At 57.0% G+C, this 17,647-nt stretch overlaps 1 protein-coding gene across 11 annotated transcripts in view; it reads right to left on the reverse strand.

Moving 5' to 3' along the window:
• Positions 1-17,647, reverse strand: part of CNIH3 (cornichon family AMPA receptor auxiliary protein 3) — a 247,843-nt gene that overhangs the window by 122,569 nt on the left and 107,627 nt on the right. For 2 of the 11 annotated variants that reach the window (XM_086693929.1, XM_086693928.1), the window contains exon 1: positions 10,398-10,871. The exons of 3 other annotated variants lie outside the window; for them this stretch is intronic. In XM_086693929.1, the coding sequence (XP_086550055.1) occupies positions 10,398-10,478 (81 nt within the window). In that variant the 5' untranslated portion in view covers positions 10,479-10,871. Of the gene's footprint in view, positions 1-10,397; positions 10,879-17,647 lie in introns of those variants that run through there. 6 more of the 11 variants (XM_086693939.1, XM_086693938.1, XR_015246051.1 and 3 more) reach the window with 5 other exon arrangements.

Consider the following 17,647-nt stretch of genomic DNA (forward strand, 5'->3'; position numbering starts at 1 on the left):
TCCTCCCTGCCCAGGTGAGCTGCCTGGTCCTCCCCCTGGCGGCCGCCTACGCCTCCGCAGAGCTGGGCCTCCGGGCCTCCTCCTACACTGTGAGAGCGGAAATGCAAATAAGGCTTTAAGGAACAACAACATTTTCACAAGATCCCTGAGTTCTCCGTTCCTCACTCAAGTGCATTCCTCAGTTCTCAGGCCTAAAATCGGGGAGAAAACGCTGTTCTCTGCCAGAGGAAATCCCTAGGAAGAAATGACTGTGCCAAGGGGCGTTTTCCCCGGCAAAGCCAAGAGCTGCATCCCATAAAACCTGTACACCCAGGACCCAAAGCGGAAACTTGACAAAATATTCTGTAACTACTTTGCTCTCCCACAAGACCTGAGGACTCCCGAGGAACACAGCAACACGGACCAGATACCCAAGCCCACGAGCGGACGCAGGGCGAGTGCTGCTGTGCTGTTGGTCCGCCCCGTCCAGGAGGAAGGCGGAGAGAGGCCAGCCCCAGGGGTCAGACGTCCAGACACAGACAGGACCAGAGTCTCTGCCTGGAAAGAACACAGAATTTCCACTCCATCCTGTGTTTCCACTTTGGGGCACCAGAGATATGTGCACGCCCATGTTCCCAGCAGCACGGGCACATAACCGCCCCCCCCCTCCCGAGGTGGCCCCAGCACAGGACGGATATTCACACCATGGAACACACACAACAGATGTAATCTGACATGTGCCTCAACACGGAGGAATCTCCAGGGCATCCTGCTCGGACACAGGCTTGCACACGCACACGGAACTTGTGCATGGACAGAGGCTTACACACGCACACGGATGTGCTCGGACAGACGCTTGCACACGCACATAGAACAAGTTCTATGTGCTCAGGCGCAGGCTTACACACGCATACAGATATGCTCAGACACAAGCTTACACACACACACACACACACACACACACACACACACAGAACTTGTACCCAGACACAGGCTTACACACACACGTGGAACTTGTGCTCAGACACAGGCTTACACATGCAGACAGATATGTTCAACCACAGGCTTACACACACACACAAAGAACTTGTACCCAGACGCAGGCTTACACACGCACATGGAACTTGCACCCGGACACAGGCTCGCGCATGCACATGGAACTCGCAACCAGATGCAGGCTTGCACACGCACACGGAACTTGTGCCCAGACAGAGGCTTGCACACGCACACAGAGATGGGAAGCAGGAGATAGGAGGGCAGTGGTACCAGGGTGGGTGGGCAGCGAGGGTCGGCGTTTGGTGGGGACAGAGTTTCAGTTTGGGAGGAGAAGGTTCTGAGGGGGGGCGGGGGGGTGCTGCACGACAGTGGGAATGTGCTTGATGCCACTGAAGCAAGCACTTAAAACCGGGTGAAAACAGTAAGTTTTGTGTTACATGTATCTCACTACCGTAAAATAAATAAACAAAAGAGATCAGGGGAGCCAGACAGAGCCCAAGGTAGAAACCGCCAGGCCGCGTGAGGTCCCCGTCCCAGGCAGGTAGCCAGGCAGACTCAGAGAAAGGCCAGCCAAGGCCAGAAGCAGACAAACCCGGGGTCTTGACGAGGCTGCCCAAGTCTGGACCTGGACCAGACGGTGAAGTGAGGGGCACCGGATAGGTGTGCCCGTCCGGCTCCACAGCCCTGACCGGCACCAGCTGGGCTAAGAAGGCGGCGAGAGCAGGCGAGCTCCTCTGCCTGCCCGTCACAGAGGCGCCCACAAACCCTTCAGCGAGGGGCCAGCGTGGGGGCCAGGTGGTTACGGGAGGTCCGTTCTCAGAGCCCCGTCACACAGGGGTGCCGAGGCCTGCGGCGCCGAGTCCTGGGGGGCGAGCCGGTCCTCTGACAGTCCCCTTGGGACTGCTGCGTCCACTCGTCTCGGAGCAGACGGGCTCGGCCCGGGTGCGAGGCACCCACGCGCTCGCTGGACAGCCGGGCACTCCCTGGGGGTGGCCATCACCGTCCCCAAAGCCACTGGCTCCCTCTTCTTCAAGGAGGCTTCTGGATTCACAACACAAACCAGGCTACAAAGAGGTGACTGCCATTCCCCTCACAACCAGTCAGAGCCACCAACCACAGCCACGCTCCGCACCTGTTCATCATGTCCACAAATGCATAACAGGGACGGCACAGCCTGCCCTCCATCAATTCTATCTCACAGACAGCAGACATGCAGCCTGAGGCACGCGCTAACCCCAGGTCACGTGTGCGTGCTACCCCCAAGGTCACGTGTGCACGCTAACCCGAGGTCACGTGTGCATGCTAACCCCAGGTCACATGCGTGCTACCCCAAGGTCGCGTGTGCTCACTAACCCCGGGTCGTGTGCGTGTACTAACTAACCCTGGTCACGTGCACACTAACATCGAGTCACGCGTGCGCACTAACCCCAGGTCACATGTGTGCACTAGCCCCAGGTCACATGCATACGCTGACCCCGGGTCACGTGTGTGCACCAACACTGGGTCGTGTGTGTGTGCACTAAACCCAGGTCCTGTGTGTGCACTAACCCCGGGTCACTTGCACGTTGACCCTGGGTCGCCTGTGGACAGGGGTCAACAATCTGCAGCTTTCCCAGGGGTCGCTGCTGAGCCCAAGCAGGCTTGACCGCGGCAAGACACGTGGTCACACGTGGAAGAACGTGCAGAACTTAGGTCCAAGAGGGAGGAGTAAACACAAACCTGGGCGTGCTGTGGCGCCAGGGCGTGAGACGGATGCGGACCCGCAGAGGCAGGCACACGACACTGTAACAGCCTCCAGCGGCCGAGCCACGCGGCCACGATGCCGAGAGCATGCCCGTGGCAGGGAGCCCCCAACCAAGGCTGTGCCGTCCTCACACCCCGGACGCTGAGCACGCGGGAATGTCGGTGGCTCCGTGACAGCCTCGCAGCTTACTCTTGATTTCTGTACCTTCTTCAGTGTTTTGTGTTTGGGCTTTATTTCAGCGTGTGTGAGAACGTCTCATGCCTGCCTCTCCTTCTATGTCAAATTAAAAATATCTGCCAGCCTCATCGCTGGGTTCTGGGTTGGTACTCAGAGACCAATTCAGGATTTAATTGTGCACTTGGGATTTTCGGTAACCTTTACGGGAATTAATCACGTTCCAAGAGGCATTGAAAGAAGTTCCTGCGAGTCTCAGTCACCCGTGTTGACACACAGAGGTCCCGGCTACGAAAGATCCCGCCTCCACCTCCAGCCCCACGGATCTGGGCGTGTACCTCGTGTGCCCAGCCACCGTGCCATGCCAGGACGTGGTGACTCTCTTCTCTAAGCTAACACAGTCCGCAGCCTTTTTCTAAGGGTCCTCCCTCTCCCAGAAGAGGAAGCAAGTCAGAAGAAATCCAAATGGCAAAGACGTCAGGCTGGCACTTAGTATCTGCCTCATCTGAGCCACAAGGGGACTGTCCACACCCAGCCCTCAAGGGACAGAAGAATGGTGTATATCACGATCACCCACGGTCAAACACAGGTGCCGCGGGACGCCGTGCGCCCGCCATCGCGAAGCATTAATCGGCGCGGCCCCAACATCATCCTGTCAGACCGTGTGACGGCGACTCGTCCCGACATCTGCCGTTCGGAACCACAGACCAGCGTGGCCCTCCTCCCCAGCACCCAGGCTGACATGCCGCATCGAGCGTCTCCCCCAACTCGGGGATTCTGGGCTCCCACCTCCCAGGCGGGCCTCCAGTGGGGCCCAGGAACGTGCATTTTTAACAAGCACCTGGATTGCTGCTGTAACCAGGAGGGTCTGGGAGACTGTCCGCTGAGCGGGAGTTTGTCAGCCTGGGTCGGGGCAGTAAGTTACCCAGATCCGACCAGAGGGACGTGTGCAGAGGACGCAGGTTACAAATGAGGGGGGCAGCTCCCGCCCCAGAAGAGCTTACAGTCCACGTGCAGAGACAAAAGGGACCGCTGATTCGGCGGCAGTGCTCAGACCAGGGGGCCGAGGACAGAGGCTGGGGCGGAGCGCAGGTGAACACAGGTGTGGGCAGAGTGCCCCGGGGGGACAGCCCGAGCAGGTACCTGCAGGAAGGTGAGAACGTCCAGAACACGGAAGACCAGGAATGAGGTCGAACTGTTAACTGGGCCGCCACGAAAGTGGTAGGAAGGTAACACGGACAGGTCCTATTAGCGGGAACGATGGTCACTCCCGGCGGCTGGGGCTGGGGGGTGGGGGTCATCCCGGTGACATTTAACCAAGGGTGCTGGTCTGGAAGGGCACGCTCTCAGAGCGAGGGCCTGGGCCGAGGTTGCGGGGCGGGGGGGGCGGGGATACATGCTGACGGGGAGACCGGGCCACCGTGGGCGGTCACCGTGGGGACGAGGAGGGTACGACCGAGGGTGTGGGGCAGGCGGCCCGACACACAGTCTGCAGGGTCGGGGGCACCGGCACACGGGCACTGGGCAGCCACAGGTCAGCGGAGGCAGGAGAGGAAGAGGAGACGAGGAGGAACACAGAGGCCATGAGAGCAGCCATGAGGAGGATGCGGGCCAGAGCGTCAAGGCCACAGATAGGCCACAGCCACCGGAGAAGAGGTGGGCGCAAGGCAGCGGCCAGAGGAAATAAATGCCTGAAATAGTGTGGACAAGAAATCAAAGCAACAAAGCACTAACATCTGCTGATTCCAGATGACGCGACCAGGAGGCTTCTCGGCCTCTGCTTTTCTGTGCACTTGCTACAAGAACAGAAAGAGGGAGCGGGGAGGCAGGACGAGGTGAGGCGACTCCGGCCCCCGAGTCAGGAGGGCCCGGACGAATGGCTCATCCGCAGGCTCAGAGACTCCGGGGGATGGACCGGTGGTCGAGGGTGCGGGAGCTGGGGACAGGAGGCGGGCAACATCCCCGGGAGCCAGCAGGGGAAGACGGAGCCTCCGGCAGGAGAGGCTCCGAGTCTGGGAAGGAAGGAGAAATGTGGCAGCAGAGGCATTAGTTCAGGGACAGGCAGGCGTCCAGGTGTCCCTGTCAGTGACTGTGCCCTCTCCGTCAGCCCCAAGGGAGATCTTCTGCAAGGAGACGGCTGGGCCTTCAGGGGCTCTGGGAAAACACCACGGATCTGGACCAGCATCACAGGAGCCGAAAGAACCAGCCAGGATCACCTGACCGGAGGGCCAGGAGGTGAAAGTGAGCCACACACGACCCCACTCCAGCGGCCCTGGGCATGGGCAGACGGCAGACGGGGAGTCCCTGGCGGGTCCCTCGGAGACCGTGAGCACAAGGGGCCGAGAGCAGTGGTGAGAGCTGGCTGGAGGTGGGTGAGGGCCAGTGGCACAGGGTGGGGCACAGGAAATGGTCCCAGTCACATGGGGCCACGACCAGGGCAGCAGAGTGCATGCAAGAGAGCCCTGCCCAACCCCCTCCCCCCCCCCCCCCCAAGAAAAGCAGGGGCCGTGGAGAGGGCACGAGACTGTGACAGATGCCAGGTCCTGCGGGGACCCCTGAGGGCACGGCCGACAGGGCACAGGAGACCGGACATCCACAGGGCAGCGGGCGTGGGGGGGGGGGGGGGAGGGAGCCAGTCTGCAGACCTGCCCGGAGGGAGAACGGCAGCGGAGAACCCCATGCAGGCCGTGGGCAGGGGTGCGGGTGCCGGACAGGAGTCAAGCCAGGTGAACGGGCCTCGCAGTGCAGGAGGGGACTGGGCCCAGCACGGCTGCAGGGCCAGGACAGGAGGATGCTCCGATCACAACCGTATCTGCCTTTGCTGCTTGTTCAGCAACTCGAACGTCACAGTCAGACGTCACGGTGGACCCACAACATGCCACCCCAGCCGGGCCGGGAACCTCATCGAGCAGTCAGGCTGGGGGCCCACGCCCCTCCTTCTGCTCCTCCCTCCCCTCTGCCACCTGACGGTGGGGGACCCACCACGATGACGCTGTAGGCTGTCCCCCGCAGGGGCAGCCAGCCCAGCCATCACACCCGATGGAAGACACTCTCTCTGGGAACAGCCGGCACCTGTCCCCACCCCGCGCCCTGCACCGCCGGCGACGGACAGTCTTCTTCTGGAACACAACAGGTTCCCAAGTTTCCAGGTGCTGGGACGGCAGAAAGCACACGTGCCCAAACCACCCGGGGGCAGAAGCCACGTGAGAAACGAGCTCCATCGGCCAGAGGCGTGTGGAGCCCAAGGAGAAGGAGAAGCTATCCTGCGGGTGTTCGCTGAGCCCTCGTACTTGCCGAGCAACATCCCGGCTCTGGAGAGACCCGGCGACCCAGAACAGGTGCTCACGGAGCTTCCTTCCTCCAGGCGGGGGCTGGAGAGGCGTCCACACCGCTGGCTAGGGACCTCGGCCGCGAGAGGGGATGAGCTGTCCCAGACGGAACAGGCACCCTTACCCAAGCAGACCAAAGCAGGGTCTCAAAAAGACAGGCTGCGTAGCCCCCGGCGCCCTACCATTTCACATAAGCCACTTCACGTTTCCAGATGGACGCCTGGAAACCCTGAGAGGCTTACTCGGTCCCCAGGGCTGGGCCTGTGACAAGGCTGGAACTGGCTGAAAGGCCCAGGTGCAAGGACGTTCTGCCCGCAACGCCGCCTCTTGGTGAACACGTGTTGTGATCCTTTGTCAGGGTGTGAAACCTCTCCCGAGGCACACACTGCCCGGAACCGGAGCAAGTATCATCGGGCGTCAATGCTGTTATTCCTATGCTGTCAAAACTCAAGTGTCCTTAAAAGTGACTCTTGGTACTAAAAAATTTTAAGGGTGCCTGGGGGGCTCAGTCGGTTAAGTGTCCAACTTCGGCTTAGGCGGCGATCTCACAGCTTGTGGGTTCGAGCCCCGCGTCGGGCTCTGTGCTGACAGCTTGGAGCCCGGAGCCTGCTTCGGGGTCTGTGTTTCCACCTGTCTCTGCCCCTCCCCCACTCACTGGCTCACGCGCTCTCTGTCAAAAATAAATAAACATAAAAAAAAAAAACCTTTAAAAGCCACAACCCTGAAAATGAAACTTTGATCTTTTGGAAGACGGATTTCATCTGTATTTATACAAACGTGACGGTCGGCAAAAGGCCCAACCAAGCTGGTGCTGAGAGGCCTGGTGCCAGTAAACACTGCTCATTTTATCCTGGCTGGAAACGGACATCAGTCCACATCCGAAACCCTTCACAACACCTCTGCTTCCTTCTAAACATCCAGAGGCAATTTTTTTTTTTTTTTTTTTTTTTTAAATTTTTTTTTCAACATTTATTTATTTTTGGGACAGAGAGAGAGACAGAGCATGAATGGGGGAGGGGCAGAGAGAGAGGGAGACACAGAATCGGAAACAGGCTCCAGGCTCTGAGCCATCAGCCCAGAGCCTGACGCGGGGCTCGAACTCACGGACCGTGAGATCGTGACCTGGCTGAAGTCGGACGCTTAACCGACTGCGCCACCCAGGCGCCCCAGAGGCAATTTTTTAAAACACACGATGTTTGAAAGAAGAAACACCCAAATCTTTTCTGGAGAATAAGGTTAACGGTGATCTTGTTCTATAGATGTCCCTGTATTTTCGAAATTTTCCACAAGGAGCCTGTATCGTTTTATGAGCAGAAACACTGATTTTTTTTTTTTCTTTTTTACAAAACGAAACAGAATCTCCTCCTCTTAAAAGGGACACATGTTAGGTGTCTCTGTGATTATGATTCCAACCAGAAGTTCCAGCTCCAGATATCTTACTTATGCAGAGAAACGTAATCCTCTGGGTAAGAGCGTGATCCACTATTATCAAAGTTAAACACGCCCAAGATAATAACCACAGCTGGAAAAAAGACATGGGCACACCAGGCTCGGACTCAGCTGCAGTCCCAGTTCTGACACACAGCAGCTGTGCAAGTTTCATAACCTCTCTGATCCACAGTTCCCTGGCCCATAAGATGTCCGCTGTGAGGGGTAAAGGGCTTCCGGGGCAGAAAGAGCCCATGTGCCCACAGGCATGCAAAGCCACACACACACAAACACGCCGGAAAACAAACCCTCACATTCTGTACATTCCAAATGTGGCAAATAGCGGCTGATGTAAAATTAACTGGTAATTCAAAATATTTTCATATGAAAACAAACGCAAATAAATTTTCAAAGTGAAACGTGAGACTTGAAAGCGATACGCTTCTCCCAGGCCTCCGGTGGGAAGTAAACAGTCGGTGCCTAGAACCGGCCTGCTGTCCACACTCAATGCCAGTAGCTACCATCATGACCCCTAAGCAGGCGTGTACCATTGACAAGAAGAAAGTGCCGTCTTCGTGACTTACGGCCTAGACCCGGCAACGGGGCATGTCCCCAGCTGCGGTGTATGTTAAGTGCCCAATTCATTCCTGGGGATGTTCACATAGGCTAAGCGATCGATACGCCGTATCAGATCAGAAAATATCTGAGGAAGAAGCCAGAAAGAAAGCAAACCACCGCCCAACCCAGAACTCCCTCTCCTAAATTTCCCTTGAAGTAATTATCACCGTATAAGCAACACCCACACATACAACGTGTGCATCGATGTCCCCTTTCAGTGTTCAGCAGCCCGATCAATGAGGGGAGGCTCTGGGCTGTCTGATCCGGAGGAAGGGAGAAGGAACAGACGGAAGAAACAAGAGGCTAGAGACTCAGGAACGCTTCCTCTAATGTGGATTCAAACAGCACAGATTCCTTTCATTATTAGAAACTGGAATCTCAGCACTCCCACTGGGAATCTGGTCGGGACCTGACAGCATTCGACTACCCCTGGCCAAGGGGGTGGGCGCTGGGGACCCGGCTGGCGGGGCCGATGGGGGATCACGGCACGCCTGGCTTTGATTCACACATCTGTTAGTCAACGAGAGGCACCCACCATCCATTTAATTAACCTGCTCTTGAATTATTTATTATCTTCCCCTGAGTGACAGCAAATTATTCTTGCTGGTTACCCGCTCTGCTTCAGAGGCTTGTTCAGACAACTCCAATCCTGGCACTTTGATGGGGTCCCTGGTTCCTGCCACCCTCTGGCCAAGGCAAAGACACGAAGAAACAGCACGTGAAGTGTCTGAAAAAAGGGAATCATGAGCCTTCTGAAATGCAAGGAAGCTCCCCAAATCCAAGGAAGCACAGAAAACTCCCTTGAGGACATGAGCGCGTATGTGCTGCCCTGTTGGGGCGTGATCTGCCCTGCACCCCTTTTCATTCTAAATTAGGTAAAGTTTCATTCTCCCCTAATAACCGTCAACAACTTCTAGACTCAATGCTGTAGCGAGGATTAGACCTGGGATCCTGGGGCAGAGGAGAGGCCACAAAATGCCATCACTTCCCACCGCAGGATTTTTGATCCGCCCTGAAATTCCTGTGTCTGAATTCCTTCTACCCCCACCCCACCTCACCCCCAACTCCCCCTAGATTCCTAAACCGACTGATGCACAGACTTGCACCATCCAGACGCAAGGGGAGGCCTGGGGACCACCCAGGTCAACTCTCACTTTGGGGCTGTGGAAGGAAGCCCAGCAAGCATCTTCCCTGCCGCCCGGTCTCTGTCCTCGCTCTCAGAGAGCCTGTACCAGGGGCTGCGCTAGCCTAGTCTCACGCTCTAGAAACCTCTCCTACGAAACACCAGCATCCCACCCACCCCGCAACCCTTCTGGTCTGCTTCCCCGGCACCTGCCCCTGCAGGCGCGCTCCGCAGGGCTCGCCAGAGACGAGCCTCCGGGAATCCATCCCAGGGTCCCTCCCCGCCTCCGGGCTCGCTGGGCCGGGAGGCTGCGCGCCGCGGGCTCCGTCCGGAACTGGCGACCTCACCATTCCCCTCCCCACCGGCCCCCCGCGGGGGAGGGCAGGGGGCCTTGAGGGCGGTGGGCTTGCCAAGCGCCGCTTGGTCTCCGCGCTGCGGCCTCCCCCGGCCCCCACGCAGAAGCGCTCCACGCCCGGGACCCACAGCGCGCCTGCAGACCCGCGGCCCACCTCCACGGCCCCCAGCCCGCGTAGCCCGCGGAGGGCGGCGGGACGCCGGCGCCGACAGTCTGCCACCTGCTGGGGTCTTGCAGGGGCTGGTGGCAGCGGAGGACGGGGAGACTCGCCGCGGGACAGGCGACCTCCACCTCCGGCCCCCTGCCCTCCGGGCCCGGCTCGCCGCGCGCCCTCTCCCACTTTGTCTCCAAACGTGCCTCGGCCAGACGCTGACACGCTCCGGGTTAGTTGTTATCGTTACTAGACTAACCGGCGGGCCCGCAACTGCGGACAGGGAGGAGCCGGCTGGGCGGGGGGTTGCAGCCGCGCGCCCCGGGCCCCGCACCGGGGCTGGTGGGGGGCTCGCCCGGGAACCTGCGCTCCCCCCGCCAGCAGCCGGGCTCCGAGGGAGCGCGGGGCCGCCGGCTCGGGATGCCGCCACCTGTCCCCTGCCTCAGAGAAGCCGGGAAGGGGCGCACGGCAAGAGTTAGAAGCCGCGGCCGGTTACTCACGTGCCAGATGGCGAAGAAGATGAGCGCGGCGCACAGCACCAGGGACAGCATGTAGCAGAAAGCGGCGAAAGTGAAGGCCATGGCCGGCGGCGGGGCCTCGGAGGACCGCACTCCTTCCGGGGGTGTTGGGGGGCGCAGACGGGACCAGGTCCGCACCCCCGCGTCGAGGCCGGAGGCCGGGAGGAGGCAGGCCGGCGGGAGAGCCTCGAGGGTCGGGGGCGGCGAGCAGGGCCGGGACCCCGCAGCTCCGGCGGCCGGACCCTCAGGGGGCGCTCGGGCGTCGCCGGCGGGAAGTGTCCCCAAGCGGTCGGTGGAGAACTCCGGCGGACAAGGCTAGAGGGCCCCCGAGGCAAAGCCGGCGAGGGCCGCGCGAGGAGCGCCCGGAGTCCCGGGGAAGAGCCGCCGCTTCCCGCGCGCGAGCCGGAGGGGGAGGCGGGCGCGCCACCGGGGCCCCGCCCGCGCCGCCCGGCGAGCTCCCCCCCTCCCCCCCGCGGACCCCGGAGCAGCCGGCGGCTCCCTTCCGGGAGCACAGGTCTGGGGGCGTGGGGGGCGGAGGGGCCGGTGCCCCGCGCGGCGACCCGACCTCCCCGGAGCCCCGGGCCGGACCGGGAACCCGCTCCACCTGCTGCCGCCGCCGCCTCTGCCTCGGCGAGGACCGCGCGGCGCGGCGGGGACGCCCGGGACCCGGCCCCGCGAGCGCGCCCTCCCGGCCCGCCTCTCCCCGGACACCTGCGGCGGGGGCGGGAGCGGGGGCGGGGCCTCGGAACACGTGCGCGGGGAGAGGTGGGCGCTGCGCGAGGGGGCGGTGTGTGCGCGCGCGGCTGCCGCCCGCAGGTGCCCGCGGCGGCGGCGCGGGGGTGGGGGGTGGGCGGGCGTGCGGCCGCGGGGCGGGGCCGGGGCGGGGCCAGGGCTGCTAGGGTGGGTTTTCCCAAACTGTCGTGCCCTTCACGCCCCAGCCCCTGCAAAAGCCCCCAGTGGCGTTTTTCCCTCGCAGCTTCCACTTCCCCCCCACCCCACCATCTGACTTTGGGGTCGGGGCAGCCAGACCCCGAGCGGGACTCTGTTGTTGGCGTTGGTCCAGTGCAGTTGTCAAGGGCACGTGCTTTTGGAGCCAGACCTCTTCGGGCGACTTTCTTAACCTTCTTAAACCTCGGTTTCCTGATCTGAAATAATTGCGGGGTTAAGAGTACTACCAATCCGTTTCAAGGGGTTAAAGTAAGAGCCTAGCAGGGGCCGGGAAGTTGCTACACGTTCAGTAAACCGCGGGGTTGTCACGTGCACACTTGACGCCTCTGGCCCGGCGCCTGGGAAACTCACCGTGCCTCCTGTGTGGGGCTGTCTGACAGGGCAGTGAAAGAAATTCCAGAGAAGTCAGCGCGTCCAGTAAGCAAGCGCACACGTCCTGGAACGTGATGACCGGCAAATCCCGGTGGGGGCGCTGGAAGCGCATCGCGGTTTGGAGCAGATCTCAGAGCACCGGGTACCTTGCAGGGTGCGCGCGAAACAAATCCGTCGGCGTTGATCCGCTCGGACCCTGGCGCGCTAACTGTGCCGCTCACGGTTGCGATTCCAACGGCTGGAGAGCTGGAAAGGATGGCTTACGGAGAGCTAGTCCTAGACTAGGACGGGCTCTGCACGCTTCCGGCCCTGGGGTCTTTGCTCCGTACCTCGACATGTCCTGCAGCTGCCTGGCCACACCTGCAACTTGGAAACTAGACGCCTTTCAACGGCGAAGTGCACCTACTAGGGCGAGTCGTAGTGTTGACACGGGGTCATCCGATCAGCATTTGATTGCCTCTGGGTCAGGACCGGCTACGCAGGACTGGGGAGGCCAAGGACAAAATGAAAACAGGACTCCTTGTTAAAAAGTTATTAAGAATTTCAAGACAGGGGCGCCTGGGTGACTCGGTCGGTTGAGCGTCCGACTTTGGCTTGGGTCATCATCTAGGGGTTCACGGGTTCGAGCCCTAGCGTGGGCTCTGTGCTGGGAGTCTGGAGCCTGCTTCAGATTCTGTGTCTCCCTCTCTCTGTGTCCCTCCTCCACTCTCTCTCTCTCAAAATAAGTAAACATTTAAAAACAACAACAACAACAACGAAGAATTTCAAGACCGAAGCAGCAGAGCATTAAACCAAGCACAAGGTCCTTCTGAGCCCAGGACCCTGGACAGCTGTGGAGGTTGTGCACTGTGAATCCAGCCGTGCTCTGGGTTATACATTCTATCACGTTCTCTTTCACTCGTGTGTCTCCCAGTATCAATTCTCGTTAAAGAAAATTTGGAAAACATGGAAATGGAAAAGAGGAGACAAACACCAGAGTTGGCTGATCTCAGAAACCAGCAACAGAATAGTGGTGTGCTCCTTCCCAGATCTGTTTTCTGCTTTTGATGTTATACCAATCATTTCTCCTTTTTAAGAAATATTTTAATGTTTATTTATTTTCAAGAGAGAGAGAGAGAAAGAGGGAGAGAGAGTGTGTGATCAGGGGAGGGGCAGAGAGAGAGGGAGACACAGAATCCGAAGCAGGCTCCAGGCTCCGAGCTGTCAGCACAGAGCCCGACGCGGGGCTCGAACCCACGAGCTGTGAGATCATGACCTGAACCGAAGTCGGACGCTTAACTGAGCCACCCAAGTGCCCCACCAATCATTTCTTTTAACGGTGGTAATTATGCTATATAAATTCTGTGGCCCCAAAACAATAAGAAAATATCAAAGGGAAATGCCATCGTTCAAATATTTTGAGTTCCTTCCAGGTCTGATCTACTGTCTTTTATTTCTGCTGGTTCTTGCTTATGGTGTCCTAGCTCCTCATATGTCCGGTAAGTTTTCATTGTACGTCAAACTTTTTAGAAAAATTTCTTTGCAGATTGAATCACCCCACGTCCCAGCAATAGCACTGCTAGGAATTTACCCAAGGGATGCAGGAGTGCTGATTCATAGGAGCACATGTACCCCAGTGTTTATAGCAGCATTTCAACAGTAGCCAAATTTGGGAAGAGCCCAAATGTCCATCGACTGATGAATGGATAAAGAAGATGTGGTTTATATATACAATGGAATACGACTTGGCGATGAAAAATGAAATCTTGCCATGTGCAACAAACGTGGATAGAACTGGAGGGTAATTAGGCTAAGTGAAATTAGAGAAAGACAGATATCATATGGATTTCACTCATATGTGGAAGTTGAGAAACTTAACGGAAGCCCATGGGGGAAGGGAAAGAAAAAAATATACAGTTACAAACAGGGAGGCAAACCATAAAAGACTTTTAAATACAGAGAACTAACTGAGGGTGGATGGGGGATGGAGGGGAGGGGAAAGTGGGTGATGGGCACTGGGTGTTGTAAGTGTTGAATCATGGGCATCTACCAAGAGCACACTGTGCACAGTTATGTTACTAACTCGACAATAAATTGTATTAAAAAAAAAAAAAGTTATTTGCAGAAGTTCAAGGACTGAGATGATGTTATCTTTCTCCAAGGAGGATTTTCTACATCTTTTGCCGGGTGTCTGGGGGACGCGAGCACTCTAGAATTGCCCTACTCCAAATTCACGGTTTGAGATTTTTCAGGGTAACCAGATGACCGTGGTCTGCCCGAGGCGGGTTTTTTCCGCTTCAGCCTCATTCACAAGGAGCTGTCCTTTCGGATCCCGGGCCGAAGGAGGTTTTTATCACGTCCTAAGCCCTGGTGGTCCTTGGACTCTGGCTTTTCCCCAAGCCCTACAAAGCACTAAAAGCCCAACCCAGCCTCACCCCTCCTCCAGATCGGCAAATGCCCCAAAGGGCAAAACTGGCCCCCACTGCTGGGCTGACCTCTCCGGATCCTGACCCCTCTCCGAACTTGTCCCCAGAAGTCCTTGCTCTCAGGGCAAGTCTTTGATGCTTTTAAGAAGCTGTTTAGAGATTTTATTCAGCTCTTTAAACTGTGTGTGGTGGGAGGATTGGTCTGAATGATCCGGCCCAGCATTATCAGAATCAGGAGTGTCTACGTCGAAATCTAATGTCAAACAAAAATTGAATCCCGCATCCCACCACTCTGACTTCCAAGGCTCCATACATATCTCAGCCTCTATTTTTCTTGACCTTTCCCCAGCCCTGCTGCAGAATTGTCTACAGGACTAGAATTTCAGAAAGTGAGAGCTGCAGGCAGTTATAGTGTATTAATTCAACAAATGTTCTCTAGTGGTGGTGGGCACGTGTCAGGGACCCACAGGATTCCCAGCCTAAGTGGTGAGGTTATAAATAACCCCTTCACATGGGAGTTAGAAGAAAGACAAGAAGGAAGAAGGAAGAATTGCCTGTAACACTTACTGCCTGAGGAAGGCAAGAGAGAAACTAATGAGGAATGGATTTTGAGTGACCAACCTACATGGATTCATCTACCGTAGACATTGAAAGGGCAACTGTTTTATTTTTTTTCCGAGCCGCCATGCAGCCCCAAGTGGCCATGTGACAGTCTTGGAGCTTATGAGATATGTACCCCTTTGGGCTGGAATGCAGATGTGATTCCTGGAGGTACAGCAGCCATCTGGCAATAATGAGGAAGCAATCAACACATTAAGAACGGAAAGCTAAAAGATCAAGAACCGTTGACATCATAATAGAGCCACCAAACCAGGCCTGAACTCCCAATTCCCTGGCTTCTTATAGACTGAGACAATAAAACTTCTGACTTTGGGGGGTGGGGGGCACCTGGGTGGCTCCGTCGGTTGAACGTCCAACTCCTGGTTTCGGCTCAGGTCACAATCTCACAGTTCGTGGGATCGAGCCCCACGTCGGGCTGTGCGCTGACAGCTCAGCCCCTTCTTGGGATTCTCTCTCTCTGTCTCTCTCTCTCTCCCTCTCTCCCTCTCTCTCTGCCCCTCCCTCCCTTGCACACGCACGCTCCTGGTTTTCCCAAATTGCATTTTACAGCCGGTTTGTTCAAACCAGAATCTAAAGATGTTCCCTCCACACCTCTCGCCCCAGGGCTTTTTAACCTTCTCGTGGGTAATTTACCCAACGATAATTATTTTGGGGTTGAACGTCTGCTGCTGACGGCAGCGTGCCGAGCTCAGTGACCGTGCCCGGTGGGAGCCCGCGTGCGTGTGTATCTAAGCTGGCGCTGTCTGACTCAGGACTGTGTTCACATAACTCGCGTGGCACATACACGCGCGTGGAGAAGCCAGCCGCGGATTACTGACTCGCGCCTGCTCGACGTACCTGCTCTTCATTTTCCCGAAAACAACTGAAATCTAACTCTGAGTCCCCTTCCCGCTTGACCAGCAGGAAACTCGGTATCAGCCTTGGCTGGGGCTGCCCAGGGGGTCTGGGGGCCTCACACGCACCAAACACCGGGCAGCTCCTCGCACTGCCATCGGTTGGTCATCTGCCCACGCTGGTTCCTGCCGACGTCCCAGCTGGACCGGTCCCGGGTGCCCGCACCTCTGGCCTTCTGCTCCCTCCCAGATGGAGTGCCGGGAGCCCCGATGCCTAGTTCTGCCCACCCCGGGCACCCACAGCCCCGTCTCTGAGGTCTCGCCTGCTCCAAGAGTCGGGGGCGTGAAACGGTGTAGGTATGGGTCCCCCTCCCGAACCCCAGCTTCAGCATCTTTCCGGTCTGCAGGGGATCGCTTCCCGCCTCCGTCCAGCTGTTGGCAAAGCCAGTCTCCCCGTGGCTCTCTCCCCCAGAGGTACGTCTCCCAGAATCTTCCAGAATCTCTCCAGAGCCGGAAGGAACCTTTGACTTCAAAGCTCTTTAACTTTCCACCTCCCGGTTTATCCAGCCAATATTCGTTAGCGTAACTGCCGTGATTACGGCAATATCGAAAAGTTTTCTGTTCTGACTGGTAAACATCACGATGGCTGTTGTAAGCGAACGGGAAAATTAACACGTGACTAAATTCTAAATTAAACCCATTCATTCCAGCTAATTGTCACGGGATGTCACAAGGACCGTTGATGAACGGGCCCCGACCTGCTCATCCAGCACAAGGCTCCCCATGCGATCGGCACCCTGGTTTCTCACCGGACGGAAACCGCGTGGTGGCCCTGAACAGTCATCGCTCTGGTGACATGGGCGCGTCAGAATTCTGTGTAAGCGGTAAACGCAGTGTTTCCATGCTCATAGGTTTAAGAATTTGTATGGGAAGTATTAACAACGAGCTCACAAAAGAAAGGAAACTGAGCAAGGATCCATTTGTTACTGTTCACCTAAGTATCATGCAGCTCAGTCTTCTGAGTCTGCGGGGAACCTTTCTGTCACTGTAGCGCGTCCCAACCACCCAAACACCTTCCACACTCACGAGAATTAGTACAAAGTAACACGATACTTCTCAATACTCCATACTCCATCATAGTTCGATTATTTTTTTCAATTTTTTTTAATGTTTATTTATTTTTTTGACAGAGAGAGAGAGAGACAGAGCATGAGCAGGGGAGGGGCAGAGAGAGAGGGAGACACAGAATCCGAAGCCGGCTCCAGGCTCCCAGCTGTCAGCCCAGAGCCCGATGTGGGGCTCGAACCCACGAACCGGGAGGTCATGATCTGACCTGGAGTGATCTGGAATGGTCATGATCTGAGCTGGAGTCGGACACTTAACTGAGCCACCCAGGTGCCCCACAAAGGAGGGACTTTGAATATAAATCCATCTGTCTGTGATAAAGACAGGTATCAAAAACTCTCCAAAACATACCTGTGATACTATTTATAGTTAGCATCTCTACAAAAATCAACACAATTTGCACTAGCATTCATTTTCCCTGCTACTTTAAGCAATTTAAGTTTTTTTTTTTTAAATACTTACTTAGAGAGAGAGAGAGAGAGAGAGAGAGAGAATATGAACGGGGGAGGGACAGAGAAAGGGAGACAGAATCCGAAGCAGGCTCCAGGCTCCAAGCTGTCAGCACAGAGCCGACGCAGGGCTCGAACCCACAAACCGCGAGATCATGACCTGAGCCCAAGTCAGACATTCAACCGACTGATCTACCCAGGCGCCCCTAAATTTAAATGTTTAAAATGTCGATAAAATGATTTAAAATATCAGGAAAATACCCTTAAAAATGCTAACAGTAGGGGCGCCTGGGTGGCTCAGTCAGTTGAGCGTCCAACTTTGGCTCAGGTCATGATCTCTCAGTCCGTGAGTTCAAGCCCCGCGTCGGGCTCTGTGCTGACAGCTCAGAGCCTGGAGCCTGTTTCAGATTCTGTGTCTCCCTCTCTCTGACCCTCCCCCGTTCATGCTCTGTCTCTCCCTGTCTCAAAAATAAATAAAC

This window comes from Puma concolor, chromosome E4 (assembly GCF_028749965.1).
Source record: "Puma concolor isolate L17-30 chromosome E4, mPumCon1.1.hap2, whole genome shotgun sequence".
NCBI lineage: Eukaryota > Metazoa > Chordata > Mammalia > Carnivora > Felidae > Puma > Puma concolor.